This window comes from Alligator mississippiensis, chromosome 3 (genome assembly GCF_030867095.1).
Source record: "Alligator mississippiensis isolate rAllMis1 chromosome 3, rAllMis1, whole genome shotgun sequence".
Lineage (NCBI taxonomy): Eukaryota > Metazoa > Chordata > Crocodylia > Alligatoridae > Alligator > Alligator mississippiensis.
The window spans coordinates 212,007,420-212,033,413 of record NC_081826.1 but is presented as its reverse complement, the minus strand read 5'-3'; the positions used below and the strand labels follow the sequence as shown (position 1 = coordinate 212,033,413).

At 38.7% G+C, this 25,994-nt stretch overlaps 1 protein-coding gene across 1 annotated transcript; it reads left to right on the top strand.

Moving 5' to 3' along the window:
• The first annotated feature begins 1,486 nt into the window (after positions 1 to 1,486).
• DIRAS2 (DIRAS family GTPase 2) lies at positions 1,487 to 25,736 on the top strand. Its single transcript, XM_019478225.2, has 2 exons — positions 1,487 to 1,888; positions 21,486 to 25,736. Exon 2 carries the CDS (start codon positions 21,528 to 21,530, stop codon positions 22,125 to 22,127), a length of 600 nt encoding a protein of 199 aa, XP_019333770.1. The 5' UTR covers positions 1,487 to 1,888; positions 21,486 to 21,527; the 3' UTR covers positions 22,128 to 25,736.
• The last annotated feature ends 258 nt before the right edge of the window (positions 25,737 to 25,994 follow it).

Here is a 25,994-nt window from a genome sequence, read left to right as displayed (position 1 = left end):
CTCTCAAGGCTGTGGCTCCAAGATAATGATTAAACAGCTCCACTATCACAGTGGATTTAAATGATGAGGCTCAGGCTTCATTGGGCTACTCCAGGAGGAAATCAGGAATCAGTATCCCATCCATGGCAACCTCTTGACAGGATGCAAGTGGGGAAAAGGAATAGGAAGTTCTCTGTGCCAGCCCTATATCTGTGTAAATTACTACCCTAAGCCACAGTGGTCTGGCTCAATGCCATTAAACATGTTTAGCTGCTGCCATTAAGACAAATAAATGAGTAAGGCTTTATGTGCAAACCATCCCCTTCTTGAGCAAAGTAGGCCATTTAACCATCCAGTCAGCTATGGTGACCTGATGGTGTGGCTCTTGCTCCATGGCAAGATGCACATGGCTTGAAAATGGAATACCTACAGTTCCACTGTGGAGCGGTTCTTGGTACCCTCTGTCCTCTGCAGACTGGTGCGCCACAGCTGAACACTTACAGTGGAGGGCTGGCCATGAGGCCAGTTGTTCCATGACCTCATGTCAAAACCTTTGAATGGGCTAAAAGATGAATTGCAGTGCCTTTGACTGAGGCTCCATTCCATGTCACTAGGCTATAGAGTTCCCATCCTCCATTAAATGTTCACAGATCCCAGGAACATAAGCTTACTTTTTGGAGCTTTGCAGTGGGAATTAAGATTAGCTTCTGAAAGAGAAACATTTCTGAATGCTACGGAGGACCATTTTATTAATATACAATGAAATAGGAGCACCAGCTTAGATCAAATTTTCACAACTGTCATGAATCTTTTGCAGTGAAGACCTAAGATCTACTTGCTCGTTTTCTTATAACAGACCATAAAAAATTAAACTGAAACTATTTCTTTCGTATGTCTGAACAAAAACATGCGCGCACCTAATTTGCTTTAGGCAAATGTCATTTTGCAAGGCTGAGAGAGACCAAAGTTATTTTTAATACATAATTTTGTTGTTTTTTCCAATAAATATTAGATGCGAGCGGCCAGTTTCTCAGCTGACATAAATCAGTATACATCAGTTGGTGCGAGTGTCCAGACAAATATACCAGCTGAGAACTAGTCCAAACCTGGGTTTCATGAGTGTTATAAAATTAAAAGGCTTTTCCTTATTTAACTACTGAAAAAAATGGGAAAAGAGAAATGTGTACATTAATTATCTATGGATTTAAATGACAGAATACTATTTGAAATGCCCCAAGATAATTAAAGATAATTATATAAAATTATTACATTTAGCAAGGTGACTGGAAAATTATAGCCCTTAAAATATATATACAGATGTGCGCATGTGCGTGTGTGCATGTGCATGCATGCACGCGCACGTGCGCGCGCACACACGCATATGCACACACGCACATGCACACACACACACACACACACACACATATACATACTGGTATATATGTTCCACAATCATTCAGTAGGTGGCACTTAAAAGCTTAGATGAGCTTTACAGTCGCCATTTAGGTAGTAGCAGCAGCAGCAGAAGCTGGAGTCAGTCCATCTCTGAGATCAGAGAGAGAGAGAGAGAGAGAGAGAGAGAGAGAGAGAGAGAGAGAAAGAGAGTCTGGAGGGAGACTGCAATCAAGCCAACAAAAGCATTAACTGCGGCCCAGGCACTCAGAGAGGGAGAGACAGGACTAGGACCAGAACAGCAAGAGCACAAGGAGCAGAACAAGGATCAGACAGGAGCAACGTAAAGGACAGAAGGGAGAACCAGATAACTGAGCTTACAGATCTTTTATTTAAAAAAGCGAGCAAGAGAGATAGCTTTCTCTTGGAGAAAACCCACAATAGAAAGGGTGTACTGCTGTGGTACTATGACAGGCAGAAACTGAAGAGCATTTGACAGCATTGTATTCCTTCTCAGGTAATATTCTTCAGTCATTTTTCTACCTATCATTGTAAGAAATATTGCTATGCATTAGATGTATTTTATTTCTCTTTGCCAAAACCTGCAGCCTTTCCTCTGTCAAAATTTCCACTGAAGTCAATGGGAGTTTTGCATGAGTGATGACTGCAAGATTGTATCCTAACTGAATATTTCGTGTAGATGACATGGTCTGTTATGAGCAGAAATAAAACTAGAAGCTGGTCACATGTATCAATGGACAGATAAAAACATATTTCTCATAGCACTGAACAATCAACAGCAGCCTTGTATCATTTTTTTTAAAAAGCTTTTTATTGAAATGAGATGTGTCAAATTCTGCCTTCATTTACACCAATAACAGCCCAGTGGTCAATAAGTGGTTGCATTGGTTTCAGTGAAAGCAACATTTGACCGCATATGATGAAAAATATAACGTAACATTTCCACAAAATACAATTTGTGGGAAAATGATGATTTCAAATTAAACAAGATTTTCTCACTTTAAGTCAGCAGAACTCAATGTTAGACAACTTTTAAAGAATTCAGGCTGTTGGCTGAAGATTTGCATTGATTTGATAGTTTACCTCACTGTCAATTAAAGATAAGAAAACAAAGCATGGAGGGGTAGTTTCAAATCTCCCGAAGTAATATAAATTCAGAGTTGATGATACTTCCTTCTTTGCGGTGGTCTCAATAAATGTGGCATGTTCTATTTGCTGCAGTATCTAGTCACAACAATGGGGTGAGTTCAGAATAAAGCAACAAGATTTAATAAGATCCTGAAAAGTATGTTCTAAATTTATCCCCCCTTGTTTTGCATGCACAGGCATACACACATCCTCTCATAAATGTATACATTAAGTATTTATATATCTATATATACCTATGTGTGCGAGTGATAACCGTGTAGAGACATCCACATATCTAGCTGCTGTGGCTGATCTGTATTCTTACCTTTGTCAGGTTTCAGGAGTATTTTCAGATTCTGCATTTTTCTACACATACTGGCCATTTTGACTGCTTTTTCTCTGACTGATGGACCTTACTGCTATTTCTGAAGCTGCCACTCAGGGGTTTCATTCATGCTTACAGTACAAAACAGTGGCCAATCCTCACAGACTGAGGATTAACAATTGTGTCATCACTGAGAGATTGAGAAACAGAGCATCTGTCAAGATGCCATCCTCTCTCCCACCTTGTTTAGTGAACATGGGAAGGAATTACGAGACGTAATTTCTAAACATGGGAGAGGTTCATCAGTTTGTCAGCAACACACAGCTCTAGATCTATTGTTTCTTATCACCTGCAATTGGGAACATATTTGAATGATACATATAGCTATTTCATCTCCAAGCCTGGGTAGACCAAACATAAAATAGGTATCAACTAGCCATGAACAAATGTAGGCTAGAAATTAGAAGGAGGTTTCTTAACAGTTGAGCAGTGAGTAGTAGATTAACACCCCCCCCCCCACAAATCTACTTTTAAGATGGAGCATGATCAGTTCAAAGGGATTGTGTGACATGCTTGCCTGCAATAGCAGGAGACTGGACATAAAGGTTGCTTGCAGTCTCATGTTCTTATTCCTCCTTACCTCCTCCTATAGATAACTGGTTAACACCACATTTAAACACCTTCTGTTTAACAACACATTTTTTGGGGTGTCCCTCCAGTCTGCAAAGGTTAAGGACACTTGTAGAATTTTTTAAGTATAACCTTTGCCCTGAAAGCAAAATAAAAATGTGTTTTTTCCCCAATTATGCCAAAATGGCCTAATAGCAGGCCCTGCGGCTGTGTCAGTGAGCCTCAGTCACCAAACTATCCTTTTCACAGGGTGCTCAGCAGAGCTGCACCAACTTCTAGAACTTGTTTAGCATATTTGAGCTATTATGATCATACTACACCCATTTGCATTACCAACATTATCTATGAAGTAGTTGATTTTAAAACTTTTATTAATGTTGGCTCTTACCTCATTTGAGACCTGCCTGATATTTCAGCTTTGGGATGACAAGTTTTGTAGTCAGACATATGTGACCCTTTCTTGGTCCCACTGTTACATCTGAAGTAGCAGATGACTGCATTATTGTGCTGGTGAATTTTATGTTATGGAATGAGCTCCTCACTGGAGCCATCTCATCTCCTGCCAGCTACTTTTAAAAAGCGCCCTAAAATTTTTTGTGTTTGAAGATGCTTTTGGAATGACCATTCCCTTCCCATCTGTTTCTTTTCCTTTTTAATTAAAACCTTCAGTTGCTTTTGTGAACTTATAATTTAAGAGGCCACCATTTTCATGTATTTGTTTTTATTTTATTGTGTAACTCTGTGAATGCTTGTCTGGTAAAGGCCGAACTTCCAAAAATAAATGTGTACATGCATGTGCGTTGATCCCCAACTTGCTTATAAACATCAAGCTATCTGCACACATAATTGGTCTGGGACTCACTTTCAAAGATTTGATCAGTATTATATTGCCTGTACAAATACATTAGCGTGCTAATCAGTTTTCCTTATTTTCAATGCACTTTTTCATAGCACTTTAAATCAGCAAGCAAGCCTTATTATTACTGACTAGATCTTTGAAAGAAAGACCTAATGCACATTGTGCAGGCTGGTGCATAGTGACAGAAATTAATCTCTTTTTCTTTAAATACAGACTCTTGCAAATGCACCTGATCCACAACAACATTTTATTTTATAGATTAAATGGCTGATTATTCTTTTAGTTTCAACATGGCAAAGAAGAAAGGTCATGTCGAATCAGTAAACAACTGTTTTTGACCATATAGTGCTGCAGTTTCTCATGGACAGATTACACTATTTTATTCTAATTTCTAAAAAGACAGTAAATGAGACCCACCAGGTGAGGAAAACGTCTAAGATATCTTTTAATCTAAGTTGAAAGACAAGCTACTTTCTATTTGACATTTTTTAAAACAGACTGCAGAATAAGCCTTCTCCCAGCCAAAAAATCTTGTGTAATGATTAACTTGGATGAAAAAGAAAAAAGAATAGAAAAAAGGGTTGATTACATTCAAATGAGAGAAAAGAAGGTTGTACTACTGGCCTGGACATTCAGATTTTGTTTTGACACCAGTGTAAGTCATATCCTCTGAAAGAAATGGGTTTAACACTAACGTAAACCTGGTATAACAGAATCAGATTCAGTCTTCCAGATTTCCTTATCTGCCACCTGCTGTAGCAGTGAAATGCCACGTCCGTAATGATCACTGCAGTTAGTGGAATAGATATTGGTTGAGACTGAATAGGCAGCATTGAAGTGCTGACATCCTTTTATTTTCTTTCTTTAAGATGGATGTGCACTAAGGCAGCAGCATGAAAAAGGCAAATCCATTTCTGGGTTACAGAAGGTTTTTTCATTCAGTGTACAGTCACACTGACTTGAAATCAATGCCAGGCACTGATGAGACAGAATTACATTATTTTGTTTTTTTATTATGTTATCCCTCTCAGAGCAAGCCTAACTTGGCTTTTATCTTGTCTGAAAAAGTTGGCACTTTCAACAGTCAAAGACCAGCTACAGCTCATAACTCAAGTGTTGTTGAAAGCCTCAATAGGGAAAAATGCTCCCTTAATATCTGCAAAGTTTATTCAACCAAGCATTAAAAACCTTGATGGCTTTTAGATGGGAGAAGATTATTTATCAAAAAGTATGTTTTAGTATATTTCTTCTCATTTTAGGTAAGGCTATCATGAAAAGAAATACATAATTTAAAAACAGAAGAATATTATTAAGGATAATGTTATTTTACTTGAAAAAAGAAAGTGGCTAATTCTAAGGATAATTATGAACCTATTTTATGATTATTTTTTTTAGTAAGCAGTCTTTAACTTGTGCAAGTCAAAATCAGTTCTAAAATGAAGAGAAGTGGTAATTGAAACTAATTCTTATAGTAAATGATTTTAAGATAATACAAATTCTGCATTTTAAAAATAGATTCAAGTTATGCTAAATTGAGTGAGTCAACAAAATGATGGCAGTGGATACATTCTTGTGAAGCACCAACACTCCTTTATTGCTATTTAATAGCCTACAATTTATGCACAAACCTTTTCCTAATTTATTGCTTTACAAACATTGTCAGTATTTATTCTAAACTAGCAGGGGCCATAAATTAAGGCCAACCCCCACCCCCACAGGCTACTCTGATTCCCTTCCCCAGACTGATCTACCACTCTGCTTTCTATTCCCTGTCCTGTACTCCCTACCCAAGCTGCTGCTCTGCTTTCTGCTCCCTGGCCCATCTGCTGCTGCGATATCTTCCCCTTCCTCAATCTGCCACATGCTGCACACAGGAGCTGCCCATGCCACTTGTAGTATACGGCAGCTTGCAGGTTCTGAACCATCGTGCTGATTCATTACTATTTTGACCCAGGGTCTTGTCCTCCAAAACTGAGAGTGTAAGATAATAAGTTAGATTCCAACATCCTTAGTCACACTGGGCATGTCTGCATGAGACGTATACTGCGGAGCTGCCTAATTAGCTCCACAGTAAAGTCTCTACGTCTACTTGTGCGGCACTATTAGGTTGTAGTAAACTAATAAATGCTGCCATAGTTTAGTACTTGTAAATACAGGTACTATCCTGTGGTAGCATTATTTACTGTGCAGCAATGCATGTGTAGATATTGGTTTGATCTGCATTGAAGCACCCTTGTGCCCAGCCAGCCCCTGCACAGCATGTTGAGCTGAGCCACAGCAGGAACACCTGGACCTCTTGCCAGATGGGGCTTCTTTGACCCAACTCAATGTGCTGCAGTCCCAGGTGCATGTGTAAATGCAGCACCTAAGAGCAGTAAACTCTGGTACAATATGTGCCTGAATTTATTGTTTCGCATTAATTGCATGTGTAAATGCACCCACTGGGTAATACCTTACTCCATATATAGTGTCATTGTCTCAGTCAGGGAAAAGAAACAGAATCTGGTCCAATGTTCATGACAGGCATCATTGTCTTGTTAGCAATGAGAAGTAAAATGTGTTATGGAAATTCATAAGAAAGGCCAGATCCTTTAGTGCTCTCTGACTGTTTGCTGCTATCAAGGATCTGGGTTAGCAGCTGACATCAGTAAAATAACCTAGTGAGGGCTAAATAATAGACAGTGTAAAAGTGACAGAGTGTTTGTAGGCTTTGTATTATGACCTGTAAAAAATGGAAAAGAGCCTAAAGTAGTTGTATAGATTCTTTTTTTTTCCCTGTATAAATATGAATTCACATAAATGAGAACATTTTGAAACATATGCATATAGGTTTAGATAATGACCACATGGTCAGTCAATTCTTAATGTTTGATTTGGATTCTCTTGATATCTGGTGTATTATTGAAGCCTCAAGCTTCTGGAGACAAATGATTATGAGAGGTACACTTAAAAAAATGAGATACACTTTGAATTTCGATGGATGCAGAAAATCTTGTAAACATGAACCAAGGACCACATAAGACATTAACATAAATTACATAAATATTAAGAGATTTTGCATTTTGTGGTTCTTGATTCATGATTGTTGAATGCTTAGATTTAGCAATACTGAGTACACACAGGAGTATTTCATTGCTTATACACACACACACACACACACACACGCACGCACATGCAACTATAGTGTATGAATAGTTATTAGTTAAAAAAATATATATAATTCATGTATAACGGTTATCAGGATATGCATTTTTCACCCTATCTGTAGGGGGATCTAATTCATTAGCATTTAAAGGGTCTCAAAAGGAAATTTCTCTCAGTATTTAGTGACTAAATCTCTGATCCTGGATGTATTTATATAAAAGAATAACTTTTCCAACCTGAGTAATGTCATCATAGTTAATTAGTCTACAGAGGGACATAAAATTATATACATGTGTCAGTGTTTGCAGATCATGAACTAAAAGTGGAACCTACAGTCCTTGATCAGGAAAATAGTTCACTAATGTCTAAATAAGGTTCAGCCTGTTGTTGTTACAGAATAAGTTTTCAAAGGATCCAACATTTATTGCTAGCCAAGAAAAGCCAAAGTCCTATTAGAAAAAAAATTACTATTTTTCTCTATAAAGGACAATTCTGATTATTTAACTCTGCTTAAACTTCAGGGGAATATTCTTGTGAGAAAGGCAAGCATGACTTGGCCCTAAGCATGTAATGGATTAACATTCTGACTCAGCATGATATTTCTGTGAGTGGCCCATGAGTTCATTCTTTCATGGTCCTCCTCCCACATGTCTCTTGGAAGACTCACTTAATCCCTTTCCTCCAATTTTCTGATGATCTCTTTGTTGCCCTCTTCTATACTATCTGTGTAATCTCATTCTCAAAGACACACAGATATATCATTTGTATTCTGTAGACTCACAGATCTACATTGTTACTCTACACCTGTCTCCAGGCTATGTTTAAATCTTGCGAATTCTCTCTGCATCACATCTCTACGATACAGCCTTTCCTATTTATCCAAAGCTACATCTCTTAAGATGTTCATATTCTCATTTTTTATTTATTTCCCCTGTTCAAAATCTTGTAGATCTCTGTTGCAAAGATCATTTTTGTAGACCTTTGCTTTGGTCATTTCGCTCCTTTCAACTTCTTATGAGACCATGACATCACCTTCCACTGTTCATTTGTTAAATTTTCAAATGAGTGTCTTCATACTTTTTTCCCAGGTTGCTCCACACACTTGGGAGGAACTTTCTATAAACATCCACAAATCTAGTTATTCCCCTTCAAAAGTCTTAAAAACTCTCCCCTACTGTGATGCCTGAAAAAATGAGCTAAGTTTAAGATGCTGGCATGCCAAGAACGCTACCGATCATGATGGCTAATATAGTCATTGTTTCCTTAAGCTTCTCTTCCGGTATGACTCCATTATTTATCTATTGTCTTATATATAAATTTTAAACAGTGGGGCTAGAAATGGTTTTCTATATGTACAGCACCTAACACAACGGGACCTTAGTCCAGGATGAGGGCCAATAGGCACAGCAATAGTACAAATAATAAAAAATGGTGTTTTTGTGATTGATAGTCAAATTATTACACCAGTGTTAATTTAAAATATGTTTTCAGTTTACCAAGGAGATTATACCTGGTAGATTTCTTTCACGCAATGTTTCATAGATGCTCAAACCATTTACCTGTATAGAAGCAAGCTATCTTCTACACAAACTAATTTCTGGTGAAATGCTTTGCATTAGAACTTACTGTTCTCTTTCAAAAAGAGAGACATTAAGGACTGCTTATTGAAAACGTGTCAGTCGCTTTGCAAAAGCAAAGTACAGCCTCTGTGATCACTGAAAGACATAGTGGCTTGGTTCTACCTCCTTTAAATGCTCATCTGTCTTTGAGATAGCAGTGTGAAGCTCTTGTCCTTAGGAGAATATTTTAGGCCCTTACAAAAACATTACTCCACTTTCCAAAGTTAATTATGGTCATGTTTTATTCACAAACTCTGGCCATGATGCTTTGTTGCAGTATAGCCAGTATACCACATTAGTGCAAACCAAGCTATTCTAATGCTATCTGACAGGCTAAAAACTCATGCAAGTCAATTTTGCTCCTCACATTTACAACAGTTCCACTCCCTGGGAACTGTCCTGCTGTCCCCCCACTCCCTAAATCTGCACCAATTTTAGTGCTTTGCTGAACTCGGGCCTAAACTTGAACAAAACCTTTTTTATTTCTGTTATACTTTATGTGCTATCATGGGCACATTATCCCTTTTTTGGCAGCACACCATTGAGGACATAATGGACTATTCAGTCCAAGGACACATGTAGTAGATTTGGCATTAGAGGATCATACAAAATACTCATTATTCTTGACCACTACTGTGCGTCAATTCCTGGCTTTAGGTTCACCAAATGTAAGAGCATTGTCCCTTTAAAAATAGACAGGGTTTCTTGAGTGGCCAAATGTACTTGGGAGAGCTCCTGTAATTTCTTATACAAACTGAAAAACCTAAAACTATTACTGACCAACAGTGAAATTCCTGAAGCTTTAAACTTGAGGCTCCTAATCTTCTAGCTCCAGGGACTGGAAAATGCATGCCTTTGTCATCTATTCTTAAGGTGATTGTTCAAGTCCCAAAAAGGCCAGTATAGCTAGTCAAGTAGGAATCAGCTATGATAGTAGGGCTGACACCTGTTTTTATGTTTTAATTTTTTAAAAATGAAAACAGGCAAGAGGTCACTCTTGATTGGGATCTTTGTTTTACACAGTATCTGGAAGATTATGCCTCCAGTAACAGAGCATCTTCACACCATACTGCAGTTCAGTACTAGCTCATAGGGAACACCTTATGAGTCACCAGCTCCCTTTTTGTGAATTATAGGTGCTCAGAGATTTCCCTGTCTCTTGTTGCCCCTGATTTAACTACAGTTTTGGAGATCTGACATGACTAGGTGCTATGGCTGCAGACAAAGAGCGTATATGCAGTGAGAGATTCCAGGAAGATATCTGGTTTTTAATCACACAGCAGGCATTAAGAACTCAGAGAAACCATAGGCTTGATGACTCCTTGTAACACACAGGTAATTCGACCAAAATACAATCATTCTATACCTTTGATACCTTAATTACATCTACTGTCAAACAGAGAGATCTTCTCTTGTGTTATAGAGAAGGTGGGCTCCAAAACATTTGAAACATATGCTTAACCTTTGTCTGTAGAGGGGCCTTTTAATTATAGTAATTAAAAATGAATACAAGACTTTTTTTTTTAACCCAATATCCATTGTCCACCACTTCTAGCATGGTAACCACATGTAGAAAAACTTTAAAAGCATGTTTAGAGGTCTGCCTGAGCCTAACCAGCATGGTTAATTTAGATGCTCTAGTTGCTATAGCCAATGATGCACAAAGGAGCTAAGTGGCTAGCTTCACAACCAGCTCCCTTTGATTCCCCAGGCTGAGTAACTAGGTATACATTTATACTGGATTGACTGGAGGCAGGCAAGGCAAGAGTCCAGCCCATGGCTCTAACCCTATGTTTTTGGGAGCTACAAGACAACATTTTACTCACTCTGCCACTGTGACTCAGCCCAAAAGAGAGTAGTTACCACTATACAGACTGTTTAAAAAGAAAAAAAAAAGAAGTTATTAAACCAAGACAATTTGCTATAGTAGCTTATTAAAACAGAAACTGATGATGACAAAATGCTCAGGCAACACTTTTACTCTCTGTTTATTCAGGTAAAATTGAATTCACCATAAAATGTTAGTTACTTTTATTAGATCTGGCACATCGCATACTAATATTCAATCTCATGCAACTTAGTAGTAGCTTTCTTCTATACTTAAATATTTTGCACAAAGATAGCAGGCATTTGAATAACTATTTTTTCCTGACTCAGATTGTGCTCAAATGTACAACTCCATGGTTATTATCAGTGGGAAAATGTTCATTTCTGCTGAAAAAACTGGCAAGAACAACCTTGCATAAGAACCGCTGATGATGTAAATCAGCAACACTTCATTGATTTTGTTGGAGCTATGGCTTGATTTCAGTGAAGCTATGGTGATTTATATTAGCTGAGGATCAAGGTCTATATATTTGCAAAGCAATTTTTCTTCACAATGAGCATTAAAAGTGCTTCTGAAAGGCACATTAACTGCATGATAAAGAAAAGGCAACTTCAGCTGCTGCATTTTCTCTGTAATTTTTTTTTACATGTTCTCCTGGAGCAAAGTTCTTCAAAATATCATCTTTTTGTTCTGAAGATAGAAGCATAAAAATTACTGTATTTCCATAAAATCTGTGTTCATGGGGAATACAGTAGAAAATTGTCTTTGTCAAATAACCAAGTGTTCAAAAGTGAACATACCCAGTCAAGCAGAGATGCTCATCTTCCCCATAAATGGATTACATATTAGCCTCCACCCCAAACTGTATATCAAAGCATGACGGTAGGAACACTGAGTACCATGATGAAATGATTTTTTAAAATTGATTCAAGCCCTTAAAATATTTCTCTCCCATGCCCTTGCTTGCATTTTCATCAGAAAGACATTAACTGCAAAAAAATAATAATAATAAAAGGATAGTTGCTGGTGTGAGATAATTCTATCTAAGGAAAAGAATCTCCAGGAGATTAACACGTAGTATCAGGCAACTGCTGAATTGCTCATCGAAGTGACCTCAAATGCATTAGCTAGCTCAAGAACTGGATCAGCAAAGACCCAAAACAAAGCTTCATCACCAGGGCAATTAATACAATTTAAATCGTTTAACAAGACTTGTTCTCTTTTACCTTGTTTGCAATGAGGTGTCCGACCAGTCTGGTAATACAAACATATTGCAAACAAAATCCAATAGTGAAAAGCAAAATGAGTGACATTTCTCTTAACTACTTTCACGTACAAGAGAAAGAATCCTCATCAACTGAGCGTGACTACTAGATTTTAAAATCTTATGCTTTGTCAGAATAAATTCTTTTTAATGGGACTTTCAAAGCACTTAAGGTTGGTTGAATTCTGCTCACCTTCAAGTTAAGGGGAGTGACTGCATATTCAGTACTCAAATACCAAGATGAGAAATATGTTATAAACACAGTAGATCGTTATACTAGATAAAGATATAGATTACAGGCAGACATGAACATGATAGACTTAAAGAATTATAGATCCAACAATCATACTAGATTCATTATATTACTGGCACATAAACACATATCACGCAGTGATACAAATGGCTATAGAAATCTGAATCCAACAAATGTAGAAACAAAAAGCTGAAGTACAACGATTAAACATTTCTTCAAATAAATAAATATTCATAGTCATTATTTATTCTATATGATGATTTCATAATTAAAAATATAACCGTCTCCTGAGCTTTCTCATTCTGATGAAACATATCATCAAGTATTTTTCATAGGCTTTTCAGGTAGTCCATCTAAAATAACATGTGCAGGTCTGTTTGAATTGGATGCAGCCCTTTTTCTAATAAATTTATCCTCACATTTATGGTACAATGGCTTAGCTAGAACAAGATGAGTGTTGTGTGGGGAAATCAGATAAAAAAAAGAACCTTATCAATCAACAAGGTTATGGGAAACTTATTGAAAGTTTCTCAATTTTGTAAGTGAACAGTGATAAATAAATAAAAAAGAATAAAGCATTACAAAATGTACTTTGTTCATTTTTTTCTTAAGATTAAGCAAGGGTAGTTTAGTTTAATTTAATACATCCAGGAATATTAATAATTCTTTCCTAGTGTACTTTATAAGACTAGTGAAGGCATCAAATAACATCTAATTAATGTAGAAAAAAGTCTAATAGAAAATCAATTTTGGGGAGTGACAGAAGACTTGTTTTGTGTATGCAAGTTATATGATGTACAGAATGGCAAAGTTATGTGAGTGTTGATGGTGTGTCTGAAAAGTGTAATCTCCATCTCAGGTTATTTTTCTCTAGCCATACCATGGATAAGTGATGAGAGAATTGTGGACACTTGTAGTATCTTTTTAAAAAAAAATGTCTGCCTTATCTTGTCATCCATATTTTCTCTAAAAAGATGTATTAGAAAAAAAAGACAATATCTACATTAGGCTATATATAAACAAGAGTTAGGTACAGCTGAGCACACAATGGTACATGCAAATATATAGAACTATTTCCATTTGTACAATTTAATACAGAGTACAAAATAGATAAGGAAGCTTTTGCAGCCATAGCAGTACATGAATTAATTACTCTATTTTTTGTCACAACCTCGCTGACTCTTGCATTTGAAAAATCCAGACATTATTCTTTCCTCATCTCTCTCAAACAAGAACATAATTTTTGAAACCTGAAGGAAAATTAGTAGTACATGAAGACATGTTCATTGCTAACACCAAAATTTAAGAGCTCTGACTTAGGAAAGCATCCTTCTGCCACGTAAGCAAGTCCATCAGTACCCAAAAAATTAGGGCAATTTAAAAATATGTTCAAAGCTTATGTTCAAAGCTAAGCATATGATGAAGTTGTCTCCTGTACTCATTTCTGAATTACCTAAAGTTAATTATGTAGAGATAGACTTTGTAGTTTAGCAGAATAGCATTCAGTATGGAAATAGATATTCAAAAGTAACCTGGTACCTGGGCAGCGGACCAGGCCAAACATAGAATAAGCAATAGATCATTTTTCAATTCACATGCAGTTGTCAAAGAATAATTCTACCAGCTCAGGATCAGGCTATCCCACTTACCCTATGACCTATATAAAGGGATCATCAGGGAGCCAGGCTCGACCTGTGCTGAGGGTTTACCAGGGAGCAGATTTAACAGAGCTGACCGTCAGTTCTCCAACTCGTAATTTAGCTCCTATTAGAAAGCTAGTCAAAGTCTCTTTTGAGTAATACTAGGGAAATGAATAATATTAGTAATACTCTGTGTAGCCAGTAAAGTTTCATTGCTGCAATCAGAAGAATTTACTGGAGGAACTACACTATATCTATCTTAATACACTCTCTCCTTTAAGAGTGTAGTGGGAAAGGGCACATTGTCCCTATAATTTACAAGCAATGCAAAGTTAATTATTTTCTTTCATGTATTTTGATAATATGTTGAAGTTACAGGACGTTGATATCTGTAAAGTCAGGCTTTGTGTATGCAGAATCTGCAGCACTGTCCTCTGCTGCAGAGACTGCTGCTCAACTGCATCTGCGCTTACCCTCACTGCAGAGGGAAAGGGGATCAGCGACATGGGTAAGACTAGGCAGCTGGATGCCCCACAGGATAAAGATTTAAGGGCTATAGCAGAAGCCAGGTCACAAAGGGCAGGTGATGCTGACTAAAGGCTGCCAACACTTGCATTAGGTTGTCAGTCATTTCTTTGGCTTTATTGCTGTGGAACAAGTCATGTAAAGATTGCAGGGCTGGATTTCTATTTGTGGAAAGCTGATGAATACATGTAATATTAAGCATCTAAATAAGTGCCACTTTCTAAGAAGTTTGAGTAATTGCTGATAGGAGGAAATGTCTATTTATTAGAGATGTGTTCTTGTTTTGGGCCTGCAATTCAGCACAGCACATACTAAAAATAGGGTTTCACACATTCCCTTGCAGACTTTGGACTATGCTTCAGATCGGGGCAGTTGTATCTCTTATAACTTTGCTATCTATGTGCTGTTTCATTGATCTCCACAGTCCAGCAAAATCCTTGTAATCATCCTATACTTCCTGGGCTACTTACTACTTGTTTGTGCAACCTTCCAAGCCTAAAGTTCCTCTGAAGGAAAACTTCCAGATCTTCTTTAGTCCCTTTTCTGGTTACAGAAAATAATGACACCTCACTATGATTCATTCTTTGTAATCTCCTCCTGTTCCAAACTATGTTCCCAATTTACAGCTGTCTCTTAATATATTCAGGTTTTGTCCTCTAGGGAGATACTTCCTTCTAGCCTCCCCTGCTCTTGCTTCTTGCTGTAGGCTACATTTGTGTTCTGTTCACTTTCTCCATGACATGTACTACCCACCCACTATCCCTCTGTCTCTTAGGCCTTTTCTCCAAGCCCACTCTTTTTCTTTATAATCTGAAGTTCAGTCTTCTCCTACTGGTTATAAACAGTTTTGCAGCCTTGCCTGGTCCTCTCTTTAGGGATGGAAACCCTTAGAAATCAGTTTCTGTTATGCTTTATCTTTTTTTTTTTTGAGTTGAGGTTATTGATATAGCTTAACTCATGCTACAATTTGGCTTCTACTTATTGACAGGGTGACTGGCCATGTCATGGATGATGGGTTCAATGCCATTTGTGGCACGTGTATCTCACCTCCCAAAGTGAATAAAATAAGTGAAGTCAAATGACAGGCTATATACAGCCTATAGTCTATAGCTATATGGTCACATGGCTATATAAGGTGCCTTGGGTGGAGATTAGACCCCAGGTCTGTGGATAGTAAAAGTGAGACTACAGACAGGAAGTCCTACCAATTGCTTCTGGACAGGAAAAGATTCAAAAGGTTAAGGACAAGACAGAAACTCACAAGGAAGGGGAAGGGCCAGTTTCTCAGGGAGAATTGTAATACATTTTTGTGTTTTTAGAGTTGCCTACCCCAGCAAGGATTGGGTCTTTCTCTTTCATGATTTAGCCAGAGGTCCAAATCACCACAGCAACCAAAGAGAGGATATTCTGACGCTACAGTCATTACTGGAGTTTGTGCATACATACCCAAGCTACTTCATTACCAGTCTATCTGTGGCAACACAGAAGTCAATGCAATTTGCATGATCTGCCTAAGAAGTAAAGTAAATTCGCAAGCAGTTAGTTCTGTTGAACTCTGCTAAACATGGTCATAATGTTAGCAAGCTCTTAGCTACCTTGGGTATGTCTACAACGTTGACAGAACTTGAAGAGAAGATGGGACAGTGGTCAGGCTGAACCACACTGGGTAGAACAGTGCTGTAATAATTTCCCATTTTACTTCAGAATTCGAGTATTTAGGTTCTTTGGGAATGACCAAGAATGGAGTTCTCATCATCTCTGAAAATGTGATAGCTGAGAAAAAAAAATACTTTATTTAACCCCTGGGACAGGGACAGACATTCAAAAAGCCTGATCCTGAATTGATTCAATCTTTGCAGATTAGTCTAACCTGCCTAGGTTGAAGTTGTTTGCAACTGCACAGACATTCTCTCTGGACTGAGGAAATGCAGGCACATGCCTGCAGTGGCTCAGGGTAGAAGCCGGGGGGGGGGAGCGGTGCTAGAAAAGCCCTCCCTCCCCTTCTACAGGGCTGAACTGAAGGGGGCATGGCCAGGCCCTGTCAGGATTAGGAAGGGGTTCCCCTCCTCCTTGATAACAGAGCATTTATCGCTCTGTTATCAGTATTTATCACCCCATCAGAAAACAGTCTCTCATTAGTTCAAGCTCTTCTTAAACAAATTAGGAATAGAAGGACATTACCAGGTGAGCAGTTGATTAGCTCCAAAAAGCTCTAAGCAGATACTGCTGTCTGCCACAGCATGGATGTGGTCTGCTAGCTAATACTGAGGAGTCTGTGTAAGGCAGAGGAGACAGGGGATCCTTGTTGAGCAGGGAGTGGTGAGGGGAGAGCAGGAGGAGCAGTAGGAAGCCAGGCAGATGCTGCTGTGTCTGCAAATCTCTGCTGGAGCTGCAGCCAGGAAGCAGAGGCGAGGGGCAGCCCTGCTGTGGAGCAGAGACCCCAGCCCAGCCAGCATGCCGGGATGCTGGGAGAATCTGATTTAACTTAAATCAACAAGGGGAATGTGACAGACATTGCATAAACTGGTTTGACTCAAATCAGTTCTGTCTGATACTACATTCAGCCAGATTTATCTCAAACCAGTTTTAGCCATTTTCAAACCATTTTATGTGCACTGAACATCTGTTCTGTTGCAGGTTTAAACCAGTTTCTGTATAATGCCTGTCCTTAGCCCTAATGTCAAATTATGTTGGTTGAAGCTTACTTATGTATGAAAACTAGAAGAGAATGGGATGTCCTGGATAATAGGGATAAAGAAATGAGAACATATCTCTACAGCAAAGCAAAGGTTTTATTGTGGCATAGGTAGGCATGCCTACAACAGCTTTAGCCTGATTGGTATAGGCAGTAACAGCAGTGAAAACTTGGCAGCAGTAGCATGGACTAGCATTCTGAGTATGTACTCAGAAGTCCATTAAGGTCAGTCAATGATGCTGTATTTTCATTGCCATTGCTGTCCATGCTGGCTAGATCACAGTTAGTGCAGACATTTACCCATGCTGCAATTAGTTGCAGTGTAGACATACCTTTAGAAACTATTTACCTTCTTAAACAGCATTTCCTTCTGATCTGTTTGGGAATAATTACCAGACAAGCAACAGGGTTTTATTTTATTTTGGGGGAGAGGGGGGCGGGGAGGGGAGGAGCTGGGGGGTTGGGGTTGTAAAAACAACTTTAAAAATAAAAATACAAGTACTCAGTTGTCTGTCTAGAAACTACAGATTGTGGGGAAGACAAGAGCATCTAACAAGTCTTTCCTGGTAAATCAGAATAGCTATGGATGCAGTACAATTGTCAAGCACATCCATTCTATATAATTTTACCACTACACTTCTGTTTGGAAAGTAGGAGTGAACAAGTCCTTACTCTCCTTTCCTATTTCCTCACTATTTGGGGGTCCCATTCTCTAGCTGCATTAAACATACTTCCAGCAAATAGTAATTTTATTATGATGGTGCACTTCAGGGTTTACAAAGGCATCATGACCAGTAACATCTGATTATTTTCTTGCTGATAGGTTTGATGGTACAGTTCTTTGAAGATGCAGATGTAATGCACCAGATACTATTTCACTTCAAGTGTCTTTGGCACTTATGCACAGTTTGGGATTCTCTTTTGCCCTATGAAACAGAATTGCCCTCTATGCATAGCTGCTGGAACTGAAATAACCAAGGAGGAGGATGGGGGTGGGGCACTAGGTATTCATTAAGCCAATAGCTTATTCATTAGCTTATTCATTCCCACTTGGACGAGGGAGTGAAGTGTACTCTGTCCAAGTTTGCGGATGACACAAAACTGTGGGGAGAAGTTGACACACCGGAGGGCAGGGAACAACTACAAGCAGACCTGGACAGGTTGGACAAATGGGCAGAAAACAACAGAATGCAATTCAACAAGGAGAAATGCAAAGTGCTGCACCTAGGGAGGAAAAATGTCCAGCATACCTACTGCCTAGGAAATGACCTGCTTGGTGGCATGGCAGCAGAAAGGGATCTTGGAGTCCTAGTAGACTTCAAGATGAACATGAGTCGTCAGTGTGATGAAACCATCAGAAAAGCTAATGGCACTTTATCGTGCATCAGCAGATGCATGATGAACAGATCCAAGGAGGTGATACTTCCCCTCTATCGGGTGCTGGTCAGACCGCAGTTGGAGTACTGCGTGCAATTTTGGGTGCCACACTTCAAGAGGGATGTGGATAACCTGGAGAGGGTCCAGAGAAGGGCCACTCGTATGGTTAAGGGCTTGCAGGCCAAGCCCTATGAAGAGAGACTGGGGACCTCTTCAGCCTCCGCAAGAGAAGGTTGAGAGGCGACCTTGTGGCTGCCTGTAAGTTCATCATGGGGGCACAGAAGGGAATTGGTGAGGTTTTGTTCACCAAGGCGCCCCTGGGGGTTACAAGAAATAATGGCCACAAGCTAGCAGAGAGCAGATTTAGATTGGACATTAGGAAGAACTTCTTCACAGTTAGAGTGGCCAAGGTCTGGAATGGGCTCCCAAGGGAGGTGGTGCTCTCCCCTACCCTGGGGGTCTTCAAGAGGAGGTATCTAGCTGGGGTCATCTAGACCCAGCACTCTTTCCTGCCTATGCAGGGGGTCGGACTCGATGATCTATTGAGGTCCCTTCCGACCCTAGCATCTATGAATCTATGAATTAGGACATTTGCCCAGGGAACAGAAGACTTGGGTTTTAGACCCCACACAGATAGGGTAAGAACCTGCATCATCTACTTTCTAACCAAAAGCTTTAACTATAAGGACACAGGCCAGGCATCTTCCCAACCTCTTTTCAGCACTTCCCCGAAACTGGCCCACTGTACTTTGTGTTTAGTATTATTAATTGGATAAAACAGATAAATGCCAATAGGAAATGGTTAAGCTCCATTGGAAGCAGAGGTCAAAACTGGACCCCAGAACCCCGCCCATCCAGGGTAGCATCCATCTCATCGAGTCACACCTCTTCTGGCTTCTTTGCTTCCTCCTGGCCCCATCCTATCTCCCTTTCTTGACTGTCCAGTGGGCCATCTTCAAGAAGAAAGATGGAGAGTGGTCTGATAATGCCTAGTCCATGGCTTGGTGTTTGAAGCAGTGTACGTGGAAGTAGGAGATGCAGATTTACACATCAGTCTTTTGTTCTCTGAACGTGTGATGTTATCACCAAGATATTGCGTAAAAGGTGGTGGGGGAAGGGACTCCTAATACATGCTAGTTGTGAGTTTTTAGCTGACTAAAATTTTGAGACATTACACATGTACCTGGGAAATCCTGTTTCCAGTGGGCCTGGCTGGAGTGCAGGCCTGGCATGGGCAATGCCAAATAACAAACTATGTGCAAGTGCCCAAAACAGCAGTTACGTTGCTCCATATGTACCATTTAGGTACATGGTATGAAATAGGACCTGGCCCAGTATTTTTCTGGGTAAATGTAGAACCTTTCCATTATACTATTTGTCTACTGTGTAATAAAATTCAGAATTAAAAGCTATATAGTTTCCTTCTTGAATTAAGCATGAGCAAGCTTAAACCAAGGATAGAGTAGTAAGAGAAAGGTACTCTAAGGGCATGTGTACCCTGTCAAAAAATCATGTGAAGCAGCACCACAGGAAAGCCTGTCATGCTCACCATATCTGTACAGCCTCACTAAACAGATGTGATGCAGCTGCCTTAGTATAGCCTGGAGCATATGCGAACAAACTCACTTTCTTTGGCCAATTCATAGGTGCAGGCCAAACTCAGGCAGCTATACTATCACCATTTAAGGAGGGAGTGACAGAATGGGCATCACATACCTAGATCTGGTTCTCCTGACTCTTGTCTTCTGACAGTATAGAGGTCCCTTGGTGATACTAATGAGGAGTGAGCAAATACCTGTTAAATTTTGCTCAGAAAAGGTAATAAATGGAAACCTACTTGAAAAGTATATCATATGTAGAAGAAAAACCTCCTGCATGCTTCTCACCTTACCAATACACTTCAACAATGAATTGAACGGACTTTTTATAGTGAAAGTATAGCTCTGTAGCACCATTTCAGCCCTCAGGTCTTTTGTAGTCAGACTGTCAACAACAGTGTTAACTGGGTGGGTGGTTTTCTGCTCTGTACTTCTGCCCATTGGGAACTGAACTCAAAGTTACAACATTCATTTCACACAGGCCACAAAATGATGAAATAGAAGTAATTTTCATCCATTACAAACCTAGACTGGGTTGCAACTGAGAAAGCTAGTTTTAGGATAAAATACTCTGTAACCTATTATCAATCTCCTTGGATCATTATATATTAATATAGTATGTCATTATTTATGTCATTGTAAGGACCAGGGCATAGACAGTCTTGCCTAGTGAGTAGGCCACCAGGGAAAGGCTAGAAACAGGTGCTGGAGTCTGAGTTACCAAATCTAAAGGGGAAATTCCAGAGGCAGAGTCCAGGTCACAGGTGAAGTTAGAGTCTTTTTTTGAGTCAGGGACTAAGTTACCAAGCTGAGTAGAGTTTGCAGTTAGAGTCCAGTAGCTAAACAAGGTCAGACAACAGAAAATCAGATTGCATGAGATTCAGAGAGACTTCAACAGACCTTCAAGTGAACTCTTGGCTGGCCTGCAGTCTGCTACCATAGATGGGCTTATCTAGGGAGGTAGCTATTCCCAGCACCCAATCAGGAGGCCCTAACAGTGGCTGGCTGGTTCATTGGCTAGTGTGAGGTTGATAGAGCTTCTGTTAGGTTTGACCAACTGAGCAAAATCAAGGACAGAGTAGTAAGGGTAGATGCCTGTTGGGCCCCTGAGAGTCATCTTCCGATTTCTTTTAATATAGAAGTTAGCACAAACTTTCCCCTACATGGAAACCAACATTAATATTTACTGTTGTTATTTTCTATTACAGGTTTTTTCTTCTAGAGCTGAGCATCAGATACATTGAAAAAACATGCCGGAGCAAAGCAATGATTATAGGGTTGTGGTTTTTGGGGCTGGCGGAGTTGGCAAAAGTTCCTTGGTCTTGAGGTTTGTAAAAGGCACTTTCAGAGAAAGCTACATTCCGACTATTGAAGATACCTACAGGCAGGTGATCAGCTGTGATAAGAGCATATGCACTTTGCAGATTACTGACACCACAGGGAGCCATCAGTTTCCAGCCATGCAACGTCTTTCTATTTCCAAAGGACATGCTTTCATTTTGGTTTATTCAGTCACCAGCCGGCAGTCCTTAGAAGAACTCAAACCCATCTATGAACAAATATGTCAGATTAAAGGGGATGTGGAAAACATTCCAATAATGCTGGTTGGGAACAAAAGTGACGAGAGCCAAAACCGGGAGGTGGAGAGCAGTGAAGGAGATGCTATGGCCAAGAAGTGGAAGTGTGCCTTTATGGAAACCTCAGCTAAGCTGAACCACAATGTAAAAGAGCTATTCCAAGAGCTGTTGAACCTGGAGAAACGCAGGACTGTGAGTTTACAAATCGATGGCAAAAAAAGCAAGCAGCAGAAAAGAAAAGAAAAGCTGAAAGGCAAATGTGTGGTCATGTGAAACTGCACTGTCATGAAGCAATCACGTAGTCTCATTTGTCCGACAGTACCCAGTGTAAAACCTATAGACAATGAGGAACATTGTGAGATCCTATTTATTAGTAGCTGTTTTGAAAGAAATACATTAGCATTAAAATGGATTACTGTGATTTGCTATGAAACAAACAACAACTCAGAAGTCATGTGTTCAAGCTATTGACTAAAATCAAAAAGTGAAAATGGTGAGGACAAACTCTAATTTCAGAAGTCATAGAAGACAACAAATTACATCCTTGGCATACTGTGCTGAAGATTTGGAAGTCAACTACTTAGATTTTTTGTTTGTAGATAGTTGCAATGGAAGTCAATGTATTTACCTAACGCAAATTTAGAGGACAAAAGAAATGCCAATGAAGAAATCAAGAATGTATAAATGCATGTTTTAGTAACACACATTTTTTTTTGTGTGATTCTCAGTTATGACTGTTTTGAGTTGGGGAGGTGCAGGGGGAGGTAATCTCAGAGCTGCCAAATTAATGAACTATTTTGCACTAGAGGGAAGAATAAAGGCAGTGCAGTTAGAAGGGATGGTGATTCTCTTCACTTTCTATATGAAATGCCTCCCTAGTGTGGAGCCACGTTTGAATTGAAGGATGGAGAGGGAAAAGTTTCCCTGGGTCAGATGGAGATCACCCCTTTCTCTGGACTAAGTTAAACGCTCAGTCAGGGATGACCTGGCCCTCTGCTCTACTTCTCCCCTCAGATATTTCAGCTCAACAGATGCCTTTGGAGTACATCAGCTCATATCACATGATGCGTAGACAAAAAACATTTTCTATACCTGAGGTGATATGCTCAGGGCAAAGGCTACCACAGAAATTACTCAGTTCAAACACTGCTGATGAGTGCACAACACAACTGGTGAATGAACTGCATGTCTATGGTGCAGATGGAGGAAGGGCTGGGGAGACAATTTTGCTCAGATCACCAGATTTGCAAAGTAAAAACATTTCTGTAAATTACTGTAAATTACTGTATTTGATTTTTTTTTCATTTATGCTAACCATAGAGTACACAACTAGATTTATTGCCTTTGTATTGTCAAAAGGTTTTTATATTTATCATTTACATTTTTGCTTTGAATTATAGTGACTATTTGTGACCAAACCTTGCAGTCCTCATTTAGGGAAAACTATTGACACTGATAAATTTATGTAGGTAAGGACTTCAGGATTGGCCACATTAATAGCTCCAGTCAAAAAACCACGTTACAATGCAATACGAGGTTCAGAATAGAGAAAACTGGTATGGACCGTATATAACAGCAAACAGCTGTTCTTAAAGTTCTTACAGGTTAAAAAAAAGTGTATCTAATGTGAGCCTTTTGGATCTCTTTTCCAAAGCTTTTTTTTTTTTTTTTTAATTGAATTAATGAAATTATTATATATCCTACTGATAAATAGGGGAAAAAAAGACTGTCAAAGATAAAAAAAAGCACATTCATTTTTAAGTAGACACAAAAGTTATATAAGCTACAGTTTGCACCTTAATGAACTGCTTTGGAATAAAAAAAATCACTGTATTTTGGGTGAATGTGTATATCAAAAGCATATTACTGGAAAAATGCAGTCAGTACTAGTAATCTTAGCATGCATATTCTTACATTATAAATGTCTTCTCAGAGCTGTTGAGATGCAGAATACACTTTAGAAACAATTATCTTATTCTTAAAGAGATTTCTTGTTTACTTTCCACCTTCCAAATAGAAATACAGCCATTTCTTAGACAGGACGCGTAGAAACAGGTTGGTTGAACAGGATTGCTTTTAGCAACCTTTTCCCAGAAGTGAACATACCTTTTGTAATTTGTAAATCCTGGCTCTGTTGAAGTCAATGGTAAAACTCCCACTCATTTCAATGGGGCCTAAATTTCATCCTTTGATTTCACTGCATTTGAGCCTGGAGAATTGTAAATCTGATGCTCATTTTCAGCTGGAATTGCTAATAAGCCAGCTTTTCCTTCTAGTTTTTAAAATAAATACATATCATTGACTGAATAAGGAAGCAAGGACAGACAAAGCTGGAGTGACTGACAAAGCCATGGCTCCCTTAATAAACACACAGCTCCTATACAGAGCTTTTCATCTCGTGATCTCAAAGCCCTTTACAAAGGAAGTGAGCATCCTTATTTCCATTTTACAGATGGACAAACTGAAGCACAGAGAGCTGAAGTGATGCCCAAAGCCACCCAGCAGGCAGATCCAGCATACAACCCAAATGTCCCAAAAGCCCCAGTCATGTCCTCTGCCTTTTATACACATTGAAGCAATGTCTGTTTGATAATACCTTTTACTTCTTGACATTCTTAATCACTTCTTGACATACATAATATATTCTAGTATAGCTTTATACTAAGGATTTTTTTCCTCAGATAACCTACTGAAAAAACAAACCCAACAATATTTAAGATCAGTGCAGTGCATTCTTCTGGAGTATGTTTAGTGGGAATTTTATAAACATTCAATTTGTTTGTAAGCTAATTGCTGAGTTCATAATTTTGGACTCTGTTAGCAAAACTGGAACGTAAAAACAGTAAACATGCCTAAGAAATGCTGGTGTAGCCAACAAAAAATTAAGGGTTCAATTACAAAGTTCAGTTGTTTGCAGGATACCAACTGGTGCTAACAGATAAATATCAAAGGTCATACATATTGTGTATGTTGTCTAAGAAATGCATAGAAATTAAAATTAAAAAATCACTCTAACAACAAAGATATCACATACACTGATGTAAGCCACAAGTAACTCTACCAGAGTCAAGACAGACAGATCTAAATCAGGTTCAAAGGGTACAACTATTCATTGCATAGGCCCAAATATTGCTCTTGACTTCAGAGGGTTTGTGGCTCATGGCCAAGAGTGATTCGTATTGGAGATGAAGAGTTCTGTGATGAAAGTGGAAATAAAACAAGTAACAACTGATGCTGTTAGGCTTAAAAATCATTTTGTATGGTTCCCAGTTGATTCCTCTCCCATTACATAATAAGCCATGATTTATTTCATGGACTTGCAGGTTTCAAAGCAAGGCCAGTATAGAAGCAATATTATTCATGGACCACAGATTCTAAAGAGAATATATTTTATACCCTTGCATTGTCATTGTAGTTTATAATATTAGATTTTACATATCTGTGAGCTGGTCAAAAATATTTGTTTTGTTATTACTGATACAGACTTTTTTTGTAGAACAAGAACACATATCTAATAGGGGAAATAAAGAAACCACACTGCTCTATTATATTTTTGTGTTTTCTTTTGGAATGTGATACCAATCTATATAAGCTCTTTGCAAGTGTACATAAAAAGAGCATATTTAAAACAATTGAGATCTACAATGAATTTCAGCATCATGAAAACCTGATATGGGCAAATCAACTATTCACAACGCATGGATTTTATATATGTGTATGGGGTATTAAGATGTATAGTTATCATCCAAATGTATTGTTGTAATTTAATGATCTAATATTTTATTCAAAAAGCTATGGATATAAAGTCATTTGTGCCTACAAGTTTCTATGTTTCCAGTGATGTTCTGAGCATACAAAATAAAGTTTTAAATTACAAATATATTCTTGGATAATAGCTTGTCTGTTAACTTTAGAGCTTTTGTTTCAAAAGTACATTGAATTGTTGAGAATGGGAAATGGGGCAATTCCCTGAAGTGAAAATGATTTATACACATTTGGCAATTTTCCCAAATGTATAGCAATAGACTCAGGCTCCTGGGAAAGGTACAAAGTCTGACTGCTATTCTGTGCATTGGGGATCAAACAACTGTCCTTTTCCCCTCTTTCTTGATTCTTTCCCTTTTCCAAGAGATACCCTAG